Genomic DNA, 16,811 nt, shown 5'->3' with positions numbered 1-16,811 from the left:
ATAGTGATCTATTAGCGTAGTATTGTATTTATATTAAATAATATAACATCCCCAATCACCTCAACACGCTGACTCTGCTAATCCAAATTTAAAATAAAATCGTTCTCCAAATTACTATTATATTACTAGTAATTATTTCTATGACTATTTCTAGTTTTGGACCTATTACACAAATGTTATAAAATATTCAATTTTGGTTAGAAAATGTGCTTTTAGGCAACACAAATTTGGAACCTTTCGGAACCAGTTTTTTAAGTATATTATGCTGCATGTATTTACTCTACAGCAAGGTGAATACTTTTATGTAATTTATTTTATTAACATAGGGATTTTGAAAAGTACGCTGTGGACACGCTAATGCGAACCTACAAGAAATACCCCGAAGAAACTATCCGACTTCTGATCTTCAGCATGCCAGAATGGGGCAACACAACATGCATCTACCTGGCCATCAACAACTACAACTTAAACTTCTTGTCACAAACGCCGTGTACGGAACTCAACGATCGCTTGTGGAACTGGGGTACTCACGTCAAGAACGAATGCATGTGGCACGTGAAGGAGGAATCAGAAGAAAACGAAAGTACACAAGTTCACAACAAAGAGGCCCAGGGCGGAAGTTTTCATAGATCTGCTAAAGGAAATATTGGAGAACATTCAGGAAAACTAGAGCATTGCAGGGTAAATACGGACCATGCATATATTTATAAAACGGGTCATTTTTATTCAGTCCCTATCCTATATTAATTTTTACTAAATGTATAGACAAATGTCGCACATATTATCGCCTGCCGTTCTCTCCTCCTTCTTCACCCCCTCCAACCTTAATAAAAAAAGCGACAAATACAAATATATAATTTTGTTAGGTAAATCCCTTTCGTGTTCTTCATTATTTGTAATTCTAGGTCTTGAAATAAGTTTTAAAAACAATCAATTAGCCAGACGTGTCAATGTGTTATCTAACAATTTTAAATAGATTTTTTGTGAGAACGATAACTCTGAAATTCATAGTGCTTAAGGATATTGTTATATCTCCGTCTCCGGTATTACAATGTAACACTAAGGTAAATTACACCCTTGCACAGTTCCTCGTGCATAACATTAAATCAATTAAACTTATATCAGTATATTACAATATATTTCTGCATTATGAAATAAACGTCATCAGATTATGCATTGAGGAACGATTTTGTAATTTTAAAAAACAAAATAGTAACTTAAAGTATTTAAGAATTTATCAGCCACACGTTTGAGAATTTAAAATTAAAGGCATTTGCTATGGAGTTATTGTTTACAATCTCTAGTTGATACATTCAGGACTCAATCGTACCTGCTAGACAGTGCCGCCCGAACTAACAAACATATGCCATCTAAAAAATCGATTAAAAACCCGTTTTTTTTTTGGTTTTCTTAGTGATGAATAACTTTCTACTAGCGTTTTGTTTTTAGCCATCTCAGAATTTGTTTCCAATTGTGCACACTTCATTTATAATGTTAACAGTGTATTATTTCTATCCCTACTATTACTATTTAATTTTTCAACAGGTATGCGACACTTGCAAAGATCATAAAATGTTGGCCAAGCTTTCGTTGTAAGCTTTTTATTATTATTTATAATAAAATAGTTATTTATGTTATAATTCGCTCATCACGTGAAAATTGATGTTGTTCATCCATAGTTGGGCCTTTATCTATATGTCATGCTGCTGCTCGATCAGAAAGTATGATCTGATTTTAAGAAAATTTTTGGCGCCATCAGTCCTGGTTCTGCTGCAATTGGTAAGATAATTTATTCTTCCTTCCGATTGTACATATTTGTTGTTTTGTGTGTTATAAAATTCCTTATTTCAGTTTTCGTATACGAAATAATATCCTGCAATAAATACAAATTAATACGGACTCGCTGATTCCCAGGGGTTCGATGAAACCTAGGCTAAAAATATCTGCTATAACGTAAAGAATTCTTAAAGTGTGAATTGTGTGAGGTTAGTTTTAAGTACTTGTGTCAGCAATCATAAACTAGACATTTGTGCGCAAAACCAAAACACTATTCCCTTACCTCTCAGCTTCACCTAATTTACACAATCGCATGGACATGTATTAAGTAAACAAGTTAATACAAATGTATCCATAACAATTTTTATTTTTTTGTGACCGAACGAAAGGATATTTTTTTGCGCTAAAAACCTACACGATGCTCAGTTTAAATTAAAAATATTATCCTAGGCCTACACGATGCTCAGTTTAAAAATTCTTAATTAATTTTTTGTGACCAAACGAAAGGATATTTTTGAAAACTTTCTTCGGCAATATTGTTCTAAATTATGGCAGGAATCGATTGGTAAATGTTTCAAGTCGCTAAGTGGTCTGGTTGCCGAGATATGGGCCAAAAACTGCATTTTTTTTTCGAGTTTTTTTTTGCTTTTCCGGGAAATCCAGGAAGAAATTCCGCTAATTTTTTGGGCCCACAATCATCCTCGAAACTTGCTTAACATATTTGCTTTGGAACTAGTCCTCGATGTTGCTTCGTTGAGGAGGAGATACGACTTAAAGCTGCGGACACACATCCACACATCCATCAATCCATCCATCCATCCATCCATCCAGAAATGAGGAATTATTAAACGCAATTGCCAGTATGGAAATTGCGTTAAAAAGTGCAGTTTTGAACATGTTGATTAGAGTGCGATTGGGCCTTGTGTTTGTAATAGTGTGTTTGGGGTAAGATTTAGGATCTCCAAACAAAGTGCTTGTTTTATCAGCTTTGATTAAAGACTAATTATGTGACTTTAAAATAGACACGGCCTCTTGTATCGCACATCTCACCTGCTATGTCACATAAATATCTTCTCCCACATCCAGATAGTCCATATGTCACATATACATCTTGTCTCCCACATCCAGATAGTCCATATGTCACATATACATCTTGTCTCTCACATATATATATATATATATATATATATATATATATATATATATATATATATATATATATATATATATTTATTTATTTATTTATTTATTGTCTCCCACATCCAGATAGGCCACCTGGTGTTTCTTGTTCTCTACGCCATGCTGCTTGTCTCTGTGCTTGAACCCGCTTCCTTCCATTGGCTGGAATGGTTGGTGTGGGCGTGGATAATCAGCTTTATTTGTGAGGAATTCAACCAGGTAGACACATGGATAATATACTTTTTTTTAATGAAAACTTTGGTAGCATTATGTGAAAAATATTTTAAAAAAAAATAACCAGCCCTTTTTCTACAAAAGAAAAGAAAATGTAGTTGTGATTATTTTACCAATGTGTAGGGGTACTATCCTGAAAAAACCTGCAGAATACTCTAGCCTATCTCACTTAATATTTAATATTACCCTATCTCGATAGATATTTAACATATATGTATATATATATATATATATATATATATATATATATATATATATATATATATATATATATATATATATAAAATACTGATGCGATGACAAATTGATATTTTTAATGTATGCTATGCAATATAATGAAAGTATTAACACAACTATAGTTGAATTAAGGCAATAAAACAATAATGTTCAAACTTTCTCAAATCTTGTTTCAACAATAACGCAACTTTTCATGTATCTGTTTAGTATCTGAGAAACCCACTCTTCAAATGGCTGCAGTTATTCTTGGTGGTGAAACTGATATCATTTGCCTTCTTCTTTGCGGGCTATGGACTTCGTATTGCAGTTTTCTACGACCCTACAGAAGTGACGAATACCAACTACACCCACGTCTTACTTGGAATCTCTTACATTGGCTTTTCTTTTGGTCTTCTAGAGATTTGTTACTCCAGTGAGTTCTTTGGACCACTCATGGCCATGTTTAAAAATATGGTAAGTAACTTTTTATACTTCTATAACAAAAAATTGTAAGCCTAATCATCACCTTAAACAAGAAAAAAAGAAAAACTTAAGAGAATGTGTAACAGAACCATGTACACTAAAAACTATATCTACTGTATAAGAAAAAGGTTAATGAATATTACAGGATCTCAATAATACAACTGAAATTCAATCTAAAATGTAAACTCTACATTACGGCACCAGAGTTGTGGATCTTACTAAATATTAATTAAGTTCATGTCGCGTCTATAATGGTCGTTCTAACTCAAGCATTTTAAAAAATGTATAATCGGGTTTCAAACATCGCGAGCTACTGATGGTGTTTTTTAGCAAATATTGTGAGTAGTAGCCTTATGAATTACTAAAAAGTAGAAAATAAAACTAAGATAAAAATCATTTCTAATAGCAAGCTTCAAAATTAAATGCACTGAAAATAAGAAAACAAAACGTATTTGCTTTCTTTCATAAAAGCTTTTGTCGCTAAAATGTGTGAACGATTTCATGAGACCCTGTTAGACATTAAAAGATGTCCCATCGCCTGGATAACGTAAACTACATTATCGGACTTACAGTAAAATTGATTGTCAATTTTGAGGTTTCCCATAGGCAGCTGGAGTGATTCAACATGAAGGGTAAAATAACTCGTAATGCAATAACGCGAACTTTGTATAATACCTACCGAACCTGTTGGTGATATTCTTTGACAGGCGGTTGCGCATTTTATTTGCATAAACATCACTGCAGCTACCATTTTTTAGTAAATATCACGTACCATTTGATGCTATATTGATGGTTTAGTTATGCTGAAATTAATAGTCCACTTTGCTCTTTTGAATATGAATTCCGCACCAATTCTATTATATGCAGGTGGAGAAACTGCTCAAGTTTATGGTGATCATCTTTGTAATTTTTTTCTCTTACGCCGTCGCCTCTGAGTCCGTCTTGTATCCCAGATCTAAGCTCACTCCCTTGTTGGCCTACTACGTAGCACGCAGAGCATTTTGGGGAATGTTCGGGGAATTTTTTCTGAACGAGCTAGAAAGTCAGGAGGGTGACATTGGTAAAGAATGTTTACTTTGTATTTTTTAAGATTAAAAAGGTTTAATACCTTTTCCACATAAATATATATTTAAAAATACACGTTTTAAAATAATAGTATTCACTTTTCCTAAGTACGTTTTCTCTGGTTTTTTTTTTTTAATTTGTCAATCAAAAGTTTACTTAAACATTGAAATTACCTAGAGTCATATGTCGTATATTCTTGAATGGATAATACTACTTGAAGTAATATGCTTGGCAATGTGAGAAAGAGAACATATATATAGCCGATACGTAAAACTTGTATTGTAAATACACCCAGTTTTAGACCCCACAATTATAGGTTAGATAAACTAAAACATGTTTTTGTAATCAACTTTTGCATATTTTTTCATTCCAAAGTAAGATTCCAAACATTTGACACTACACATGAATGCATATAGACATATACACTTAAAATAACATGTAGTTGCCGTATTTGTGTAAGAATTTATGTCGACCATATTATTCACATCTAAAGATGAGCCAACGTGCACCAACGACCCCAGCCTGTACGAGGACTACGAACAACTTCGATGCCCCACAGGGACGGGGAGATATTTCGTTCCAGTCCTATTGGGCATTTATTTTCTCACCATCAATATTCTACTGTTTAGCATCCTCATCGCTGTTTTTAAGTAAGTCTTGTATTCAAGTAAATTGTGTTTTAATAAGTGCTGTGTTTATGTACGTGTTGTGTTTAACTACATTTTGTTTCTAGAAAGTGTTTCCGAGTTAGCACTTTGTGAAGTGAAGTTTTTAACTACGTTTTGTATTAAAAACTAGGACGCCTTTATGTGTTTCAAAAAGAGAAATCGGTGTTAGGGCAAATTCGTATTTTGGCAAGTGTCTTTCTGGACTTTCTCTTAGAACCCTTTACATGTACCTATGCCTATGCCTATGCCTATGCCTATGCCTATGCGTGAGGGTACAGGTGTTTTGATGATGGTTACCACCAGTTGTGATGGTACGAAATGAGGATCTTGTTTGAATTTCTTCTTGTTGCACCAGTTGTGAGGGTGGGGATTTTTATGGTGGCGGAACGAATGAATCCAATAACACACAGTTCAGTTCCAAATACAAAGTTCTTTATTAAAATTATAAAAATCAAGTTTCTACCTAACTAGCCTGTTAAATAATATCTACTACCACTACTATTACTAACTCTACTAACACGCCCTTCCATGACCAATCCTACCACTATCTACATTCTAACTGTTCTCTACATAATTACGTCTGTTCCATTCTACAACCTAACACCTTCTGCCCTCGCTAGCTAATCATGATCTCTCGCGTAACAGTGGCCCACGCTTCAGTGGTCAGCTGACCGTCCCACGTGACCGGTCAGCCCTGTGCGCCCATTGGCCTCTCTAACCAACCAACTAGGCCTATAGTCTGTTTCTGCTAACCTATATCTGCTAAACATGTCTGACGTAATCTTGCGTCATCACATATCTCCCTCCCTTTCTGTAGCTGACAAATTATATTTTTCAGCGTCTACTACTAATCTAATACATCAACAACTATCTATCTTACTACTCTATTCTATCCCTAACATCAAATATGTAAATCAAATACAAAATGGGACAGCACAGTTTACAAAACATAAAATCTTGTGTCTGTGTTCCTGAAAAAAACAATGTCATTGTTCTAGTTCCTGAAATCTTGTGGTGTGACTGGTGTCTCTGCTTGCTAATGTATGTCTATGTTATGGCATGTGTGAATTCAATCATGTGTAACTCAGTTCTGGCTAGGTTGTCGTGTACTGGCCTTGAGCTAATCTTAGTAGAATGTGTAACTGGTTGAAGGGGCTCTGCGAGCAGTGTAAGTGTATGTGTAAGTGTTATGTAATTGCTGGCGTTCCTCTGTGGTGGGTGGGTTGTGGCGAGTTTTGATGTAATCTCCCGTGAGGCGGGTGTAGGCGTAACTTTCGTTGGTCAATGTGATGACGCAACAAACTCAACGCTGGTTGAGACGTCCACGTAGAGTGGTTATACGATGAACTGGAGCTGTCTGATGCGGTGTCGAACGATGACGTAACGTTCCGACGCTGGGAACTTGGACGATGGGTCGTCTACCCTTTGTATGTGCCGACAGAGGTACCTTCCATTAAAAAAAACCTCAATCCCAAATTTATACGTGCTGAACATTTGTCTGGCGGCATAAAAAACATAAAAAAATAACATTACAACATAACCAAAATAAAAAAATCAGTACACTCTAATCTAACAACAATCTGTAAAGCCTAATAAACTCAATAGACGTAAACACTACTAGAGCTTAGAAATAGCTTCACAAAAAGAATAGACATGTGAGTGTATATAAATAATCGTGCCGTTTCAAATAACATTTGAACACGTAATCATATAGTGGAGCAGCTCTCACTATCTGACTTTTGACAACTTAAACTGGCTGGCATGACTTAATGGACTGACTTCACTTATGACCTCAGTAACTTGACTTATTTCACTTTGCCTTCAGTAACTCGACTTATTTCAAATTAACGACTGACTTCACTTTAGACTTCAGTAGCTTGACTGACTTCACTATGACGACTTATTTCAATTTGACGACTTACTTCACTGACTTCATAAACATCACTGACCGACTTCGACTTCACTTGACGACTAAATCGACTGACTTCATAGACCTCTGACTGACTTCGACTGACTTAAACTTAATAGACTTCACTGACTGACTTAAACTTCGACTTCAAATACTTAGACGACTTCACTTTGACTTCAAAGACTTTTCCTTGACTTCAACGACTTCAATATGACTTCAAAGACTTCACTTTGACTTCAACTACTTCAATATGACTTCAAATAATTCACTTTGTCTTCAACAACTTCAATATGGCTTCAAAGACTTCACTTTGACTTCAACAACTTCAATATGACTACAACGACTTCAATATGACTTCAATATGACTTCAAAGACTTCACTTTGACTTCAACAACTTCAATATGACTTCAAAGACTTCTCTTTGACTTCAACTACGTCACTGTGACCTCAACTATGACTTCAATAACTTATTGACTGACGTGACTGACTTCGAATAACTTCTTTGACTTCAGTTCTGACTTATACTTCACTGACTTCAATAACACAATTGACTTCAGATTTGACTACACTGACTTCTGACTGTACGACTTCACGTCGATTTCCTCGACTACTTAGATCAACACAAAAACTCGACTTGACTTCACTTTTGTCCGTTGTTCAAAATCTTTTAGGGGGACGGTCGGGGTCACATTTTTGGTCATGGGGTTGGTGTTCTTGGGCAGTTGCGTGTTATCTATGTGCTGTACTTTCCGTTTCACTAATTCTAACGCTAACTCTGCTTTTGTTCTTGACATGTTTTACTATCTTGACTATCTTGTTTTCTAACCTACTCTCTAAAGATGTTTCAAATTCTTCTCCTGTTTTGTCTAATGGTATGCCCTGTTTATAGCATTGAAACTCTGCCTCAATGGTTGTGTATGTGTATGTGTGTGTGTTGAGGAAAGTCAAAATAACTAAGGCAACAGTGCGTAACAATAGAATGTGTAAGGCAGAAAAACCGCTGGCACAAACTATCCAGCAGGGGTATAAACCCAAACGTTTAAAAAAAAATGATGGAAGGTACTTATCTTTTTGAACATGGTGACTGTTCCCTTGTATTGGTAATCCACTCGTTCCGGTTGAAGAAACCCGCTGTTGTGTTGAGTTATAGGAAGCTGTACACCAGTACACTCCGTCATGAGTAAACCGATATACTGTCTTCCTGTCCTCGACCCGCGCTCCACCAGTTGTGAGGGTACAGGTGTTTTGATGATGGTTACCACCAGTTGTGATGGTACGAAATGAGGATCTTGTTTGAATTTCTTCTTGTTGCACCAGTTGTGAGGGTGGGGATTTTTATGGTGGCGGAACGAATGAATCCAATAACACACAGTTCAGTTCCAAATACAAAGTTCTTTATTAAAATTATAAAAATCAAGTTTCTACCTAACTAGCCTGTTAAATAATATCTACTACCACTACTATTACTAACTCTACTAACACGCCCTTCCATGACCAATCCTACTACTATCTACATTCTAACTGTTCTCTACATAACTACGTCTGTTCCATTCTACAACCTAACACCTTCTGCCCTCGCTAGCTAATCATGATCTCTCGCGTAACAGTGGCCCACGCTTCAGTGGTCAGCTGACCGTCCCACGTGACCGAACAGCCCTGTGCGCCCATTGGCCTCTCTAACCAACCAACTAGGCCTATAGTCTGTTTCTGCTAACCTATATCTGCTAAACATGTCTGACGTAATCTTGCGTCATCACACTATGCCTATGCCTATGCATATGCCTATGCCTATGCCTATGCCTATGCCTATGCCTATGCCTATGCCTATGCCTATGCCTATGCCTATGCCTATGCCTATGCCTATGCCTATGCCTATGCCTATGCCTATGCCTATGCCTATGCCTATGCCTATGCCTATGCCTATGCCTATGCCTATGCCTATGCCTATGCCTATGCCTATGCCTATGCCTATGCCTATGCCTATGCCTATGCCTATGCCTATGCCTATGCCTATGCCTATGCCTATGCCTATGCCTATGCCTATGCCTATGCCTATGCCTATGCCTATGCCTATGCCTATGCCTATGCCTATGCCTATGCCTATGCCTATGCCTATGCCTATGCCTATGCCTATGCCTATGCCTATGCCTATGCCTATGCCTTTGCCTATGCCTATGCCTATGCCTATGCCTATGCCTATGCCTATGCCTATGCCTATGCCTATGCCTATGCCTATGCCTACGACTATGCCTACGCCTACGCCTACGCCTACGCCTACGCCTACGCCTAAGCCTACACCTACACCTACACCTACACCTACACCTACACCTACACCTACACATGTACCTATAAGTCTAACTGTACCTTTACCTATACGTCTAACTGTACCTGTACCTGTACCTGTACCTGTACCTGTACCTGTACCTGTACCTGTACCTGTACATGTACCTGTACCTGTACCTGTACCTGTACCTGTACCTGTACCTGTACCTGTACCTGTACCTGTACCTGTACCTGTACCTGTACCTGTACCTGTACCTGTACCTGTATCTGTACCTGTACCTGTACCTGTACCTGTACCTGTACCTGTACCTGTACCTGTACCTGTACCTGTACCTGTACCTGTACCTGTACCTGTACCTGTACCTGTACCTGTACCTGTACCTGTACCTGTACCTGTACCTGTACCTGTACCTGTACCTGTACCTGTACCTGTACCTGTACCTGTACCTGTACCTGTACCTGTACCTGTACCTGTACCTGTACCTGTACCTGTACCTGTACCTGTACCTGTACCTGTATCTGTACCTGAACCTGTACCTGTACCTGTACCTGTACCTGCGCCTGCGCCTGCCCATGCCCATGCCCATGCCACTGCCCCTGTCCCTGCAAACACAAACAAAGCACAAAAACGAACGCAAACAAAAAAGAAATAAAACAAACCAAAACCATGTTGGGGCGGCGGCCAAACCGCCTAATTCAAATTATTAAACGATTATAGTACCCCAACTTATTCATAGTCTTTCGCCATTACTCAAACGAACGTAGGCTCCATAGCTAACACGGGAAGACTAGGGGCGCCATATAGAATCCTGTCGGGGCGCCGGAGGAGGCCCGGATTAAACTCAGTTAAAGACTATAGTAACCTTTCTTATCTATAGTTTATCGCAATGTTTAAAACAAAATTATGCAAAAAAAATCACTAACAGGATAGCCCAGGGCGCCAAATCGAACCCAGCCGGGGCACCGGCGGACGTACCTGATTCAATTTAGAGAACGACGATAATACCCTAAGCTTTGCCGCCAACCGAAAAATAGAAGTAAACTTAGGGGACATTTAAAGTGGTTTCTTAACTACTATTAATTTAAAAAAATAATAAGTAAAAAGCACGTTCTGTATAAAATAAATAAAAGGCAGTATTTAGAGTACCTACCACATTGCACTTGATCAATCCGTGCTAATTATGTAAGTATTTTTTTATCAACACCAAAACAAAATAATAAAAAGTATCCTCCCCCCCCCCCTCCCAATAAAATGTTTTTTATAAAGGGAAGTAATTGTGTTTTCTGAAATGTCTGAAGGGACGTAATGAGTGCCAAATGACTAAATTAAAATAATTTTCAGACATAATTAGAATTTTTGTGAAAGGTGATACAAAGATAGGGAGAGAGGGGGGGGGGGGGTGATAAAGATTTATGAAGAAACTTCCTCCATTATTTTAACAGCTCAGAGATCAAGCGTATCGAACAGAAAGCCGAGGGGGTGTGGCGGCGCCACTCACTCAGGATTACGATCAAGTATCACAAGATGCGATATCCTGCTCCCATATTCTTACTGTTTGTCCCGTTCCTATGTAAAATGTCAAAAAGCAAGGACAGATTTTCTCCGTTCTGTAAGTAGTAAAATGTATTATTATGTAATTATTTTCTTTCTCTATCTATAGTTAGTTGCGTGTCCTTTTTTCCGTTATTGCAATAGATTTTTAACCATAAACCACATTTGTTTTTAATATTTATATTTTTTTAATTTAAAAAACTTTTATTTGCCAAATAAAATAAATACATCTACATTAACACATTTTACATAATTTTTCAAACATCAAAAAAAAAACGAAGGATTTTACAAATGTATATAACGAATAATTACATGGCGTATTTGTGGAAATACAAAATTCAAAGGGATACGCTGAATAAAAAGGGTACTGGTAAAGTGAAAGTGTCTGAATCTGGGTGGTTAATGTGAAAGAACTCGTTAAACAGCGAGAAGGTTATTATATATATATATCTATATATATATATAGGCCCTATATATATATATATATATATATATATATATATATATATATATATATATATATATATATATATATATATATATATATATATATATATATATATATATATATATATATATATATGTATATGTATATATATATATATATATATATATATATATATATATATATATATATATATATATATATATATATATATATATATATATATATATATATATATATATATATATATATATATATATATATATATAGCTAAACAAACAAAGATTTATATAAAATAATTAAGGCCTGAAATAGTTTAGTATAGAAACTCATTATTGGTATCTACGGCTGACTAAAGTCTAGTTTTTCCGTAGCTCTAGATCTAGATGTAGATCTAGAATCTAAATAGATACATTAAATTTTATAATTATTTATACATTTCAAAGCGCATGTTTATGTTTGCGTTTGTGTTTGCATTTGTGGTTGCGTTTTGGTTTCGATTGCGTGTTTGTTCGAGTTTGCGTTTTCTTTTGTGTTTGTATTTGTGTTGGGTCTGCGTGGTGCGAGTTTTTTCGTTTGTGTTTGTGTTTTCTTTTCTTATTTGTGTTTGTGTTTTGTTTTATTCTGTTCCCAAGTTGGTACATTTTTAAAAGAAGCAGGATATGCAGCTAGTATAAGATATAGATGATGTTGATTTTTTTGAAACACTTATAGATTTATTAGCGATATTCAAATGCCAAATTATTACAGTTAAAATGTTGTGTCTAGGTTTAAATTTGATTAATTGTAAATTAAATTTTTTACCATCTAAATTCTGTTATCCTCAGATTCCTTTTGTTCCTAAAACTTATTTAACAACTATCTTGACTACTATTTCTATATTTCTAACTTATAACATAAGAACAATTGTTTGATACAACGTTATATTATAACATCGAAATCCAGTCACACTATTTAATACATTTCTTATTTGCAACCCTAAAAACACCTTAATAATTACAGTGAAGGAAATAACCAAAGCAGAAAAGCCCTTGCAACTTCGTTTATCAAGAATTCAAGAGGAGATCCGAGAACAATATATCATAGACACAGAACCTGACCTTTACCCAGAGTAGGTGTATATTTAATTAATTATACCAACAATGCACGAATTAATGTTTGCTAGACTGCTATGACAGGTATATGACTTGCTAATTCTGTAAGAAGCTTTGTAGTCGGCAAGGAGGTAGGTCCTAGTATAAAAATACTGTAGCGTTCAAATATGATTTCTAATGTTGGTGAGTTGGATCATTGCAACGACGAGATGGGGATGGGGAGGTTCGGTATTTACCGCAAATATTTTTTCCAATAGGACACTCGCTATAACACACACACACACACATACATATATATATATATATATATATATATATATATGTGTATATATATATATATATATATATATATATATATATATATATATATATATATATATATATATATATATATATATATATATATATATATATATATATATATATATATATAAGCTTTCATGACAATTTATCTCAGCAAATCTTTGTTCTAAGACAAAATATCCCAGACAAAATATCCCAGACAAAATATCTCACATACAAATGATCTCAGGACAAAAGAAATTGTAAATGATCTACATATACATATGAGCCTTTTGTTTTAGGACTGCTACTGAGCCACATATCACGACCGTGGATCATGAAGATTGTCTTCGGTAAGGAGTGCAATGGTTAAAGTGGTTAAAGTTAGTAAAGTTAGCTAACCTGGCAGTCCATGGTACTGATGGAAGTAGAGCGCTCCCCGAAATATGAAGTATAAATATGGCTTGAACTCGATATTTTTGGTTATTAGTCGTATCTCCCCGAAATATTAAGGATAAATATGGCTTGAACTCGATACAATTTGGTTATTAGTCGTATCTCCCCGAAATATGAATGATAAATATGGCTTGAACTCGATATTTTTGGTTATTAGTCGTACTCTCTGACATTTGACCACTCCGTGGGTCCTTGAGATATTATACTGTTAGGTGTATTCATACCTAGCGTAGAATCATTTTTTACTACTAACAATATTTATAACTTCTTTTTTATTTACCATCAACTTTTTGTGTTAAATGTGAGTACATCATTTTAAACGATTTTATTGATATTGTACAATTGTGAAATGTAAAGTCAACTGTCCACATGCAGGTAATAAACATACAATTATGGTGTTGGATAAACTGAGGCTAATGTTTGTGCATTACACGATTTTGGTGGGGGTGTGAGCTGTGGTCCGCGCCAGGTTACATTATTTGGTGTGATTGGGGGAGTGGTCAGACCAAATCGTAAAACATACTCTCAAAACAATGATTTATCAAATAGTGAGGGAGATGTATGCTATCAAGGCTAAAATGTAAAACTATTGGAAAACTTCCTGAAATGCCACACCAGTTAATTCCTGTCAACGATTGTATTGGCATTGTAAATTATTATGCTAAATGGTAAAGGCAACCATCTTGGAACAAAACTGATAGAACATTTTTTTGAAAATGTGTATGATTTTTCTTATACACGTAAAATAGTGTAATGTTTACACAAATTTCGATTTTTTAAAGCGATTTTCAGAAAAAAAAATTGTAAAAACAAAAGTATTTTAAATTTAAAAATGAAATCTATAATAATTGTTACCAACATATGCCTCTATAATAAATTAAATAAAAACACAAAATAGCCGCCATCACCATGGCTTCGACAGGAAAATTTCGGATTTTTTTTTCAATTTTTAGACTTAACTCATTGAGTTATAACTAGATCTATATGCCAAATATTATAGCATTAGATTTAGAAATAGGCTTTTGGCTAATTTGGTTTTCAGCACACGCCCATGCCCTTAAAAATAAAAGTATCTAAGTCACACTCTACCGTGAACAATCTATCTATATATATAATTCTCTTCTGGGAGCCGTTAGAAAACAAGCTGCAAGCGCGCCTTACAGTCCCCTCTCTTCCTCTCTATCGTTACCACCACCACCCCCCACCCCCTCACATGGTCTGGTGAGCTGTGGTTCACGCTGTTTACATTTTACAACCATAGAGACGGGTTTGGTGACGGCTATTAGGGGCAGATAATTTAGTTTGAAACGATTTTAAACTTAGAGGAGGTAACTAAGAGGAGGCTGCTTTCACGTGGGGGAGGGGAAGGGGGGGGGTTAGTGTTTTTAAGCAAATATTTTCAGTGGCAGCATTGGTACTGTCGAATTCACAAATTATAAATTACTGAAAAGTAGAAAAAAAAAAACTAAATAGCGGCGTATGATACGCAGCGGGTCGGCTGGTTTTTTTTTTAATATTTGATTTCATTTGATTATAGGTGAAATAATAAAACAAATAACCCGATAAAGGTAAAATATGTCAATTTAGTACAAAAGATCAACATAAATGAAATTGATAAGTATATATGGTACTTAATTACTGATGTCCTAGTTACATAATTTGGAACCTATTACCTAAATAACTTTGCGATAGGAGCTTAGGGCTCGAGTACCACAGAACAATGTGCTGTAACTTAGCGATAAGATGAGACAAGAATGAACACTGTCATTATTCAAGTAGCGTGGATAGTAACACATGAAATGCTGACAATAAAAGATAGGTGTCAAAAAACAGTTGACTTAAATCCCTAATTGTTTATGTAATCAAGTACTTTCTGTAAGGAGCGGCACGTGGTAGAATGTCTTCGATGCACTTACAAACAGGGTGTGGGTTGATGCGTGGGTGCACCGAGCACAGCAGTGATAGGGATAAATATAACCGTATTAATCCCTTACTGGTCATTTAATCTTCTTAGGGATGGGCTTATTTAAAAAGGCTTTTCAGCATAGGGATGTTGAGTCACATTGTAAATCTAGGCCGACTGTTGAGGGTCTTGCTATTCAAGCTAACCGTGATGGGGGGGGGGGGGGTGAGGGGAAGAGAGAGAGAGCGCAATTAAGGGGTGGGGGTGGTAACCTAGTTAGCGGATAGAGGCTAATTGTATTCCCGCTACAATATCCAATCTAGTGACCAACATAGTGACCAACCTAGTGACCAACCTAGTGACCAACTAAGTGACCAACTTAGTGACCAGCTTAGTGACCAACCCAGTGACCGACCTAGTGACCAGCTTAGTGACCAACCTAGTGACCAACCTAGTGACCAACCTAGTGAACAACCTAGTGACCAACCTAGTGACCAACCTAGTGACCAGCTTAGTGACCAACCTAGTGACCAGCTTAGTGACCAACCTAGTGACCAGCTTAGCGACCAACCTAGTGACCAACCTAGTGACCAACTTAGTGACCAACCTAGTGACCAACCTAGTGACCAACCTAATGACCAACCTAGTGACCAACCTAGTGACCAACCTAGTGACCAAACTAGTGACCAACCTAGTGACCAACCTAGTGACCAACCTAGTGACCAGCTTAGTGACCAGCTTAGTGACCAACCTAGTGACCAACCTAGTGACCAACCTAGTGACCAACCTAGAGACCAACCTAGTGACCAACCTAGTGAACAACCTAGTGACCAACCTAGTGACCAACCTAGTGACCAACCTAGTGACCAACCTAGTGGTCAACCTAGTGATCTCCAGAGTTATTGCAAAATAAAATATCGACCCAGTTAATCAAATGGAATGAACAATATTACCATAAATACATTAACTTTAATGCTACCTTTGTCTTGATGTTATTTCTGAATCTTTAAAAATAAAATTCTGTAATGATTTAAGGGGATATGCGCGGAAAAAAATCACAAAATTTCTTGTTTTTTGTCATGATGGGTTTCTTGCACTTTTTGATACTTTGTCCATTTGTGTATATAGAAAATAATAACTTTAAAGAGAAAAAAATATTTTATGTGTTTGAATTACGATTTTTATGACCCTATTAATTAAAAAATAATCAATTTTTCCCAATCTTACAAGCTCTCTATGAAAAGTTTTATATCCGTCATTATATTG

General features: G+C 36.0%; 1 protein-coding gene across 1 annotated transcript in view; it reads left to right on the top strand.

The window, feature by feature from the left end:
- LOC131928189 (transient receptor potential cation channel subfamily M member 1-like) overlaps positions 1 to 16,475 on the top strand; it is an 18,105-nt gene extending 1,630 nt beyond the window's left edge. The window contains exons 3-13 of the mRNA XM_059284133.1: positions 327 to 681; positions 1,546 to 1,592; positions 1,680 to 1,779; positions 3,043 to 3,174; positions 3,634 to 3,879; positions 4,756 to 4,948; positions 5,447 to 5,603; positions 11,257 to 11,423; positions 12,813 to 12,921; positions 13,489 to 13,539; positions 15,869 to 16,475. Of these exons, the coding sequence (XP_059140116.1) occupies positions 358 to 681; positions 1,546 to 1,592; positions 1,680 to 1,779; positions 3,043 to 3,174; positions 3,634 to 3,879; positions 4,756 to 4,948; positions 5,447 to 5,603; positions 11,257 to 11,423; positions 12,813 to 12,921; positions 13,489 to 13,539; positions 15,869 to 16,475 (2,133 nt within the window). The 5' untranslated portion in view covers positions 327 to 357. The remainder of the gene's footprint in view (positions 1 to 326; positions 682 to 1,545; positions 1,593 to 1,679; positions 1,780 to 3,042; positions 3,175 to 3,633; positions 3,880 to 4,755; positions 4,949 to 5,446; positions 5,604 to 11,256; positions 11,424 to 12,812; positions 12,922 to 13,488; positions 13,540 to 15,868) is intronic.
- The last annotated feature ends 336 nt before the right edge of the window (positions 16,476 to 16,811 follow it).

The sequence above is a fragment of the Physella acuta genome, unplaced genomic scaffold (assembly GCF_028476545.2).
Source record: "Physella acuta isolate Inbredline_101_S28 unplaced genomic scaffold, ASM2847654v3 ptg001473l, whole genome shotgun sequence".
In the NCBI taxonomy this organism is placed as follows: Eukaryota; Metazoa; Mollusca; class Gastropoda; family Physidae; genus Physella; species Physella acuta.
This window is presented reverse-complemented; position numbering and strand designations above follow the sequence as displayed.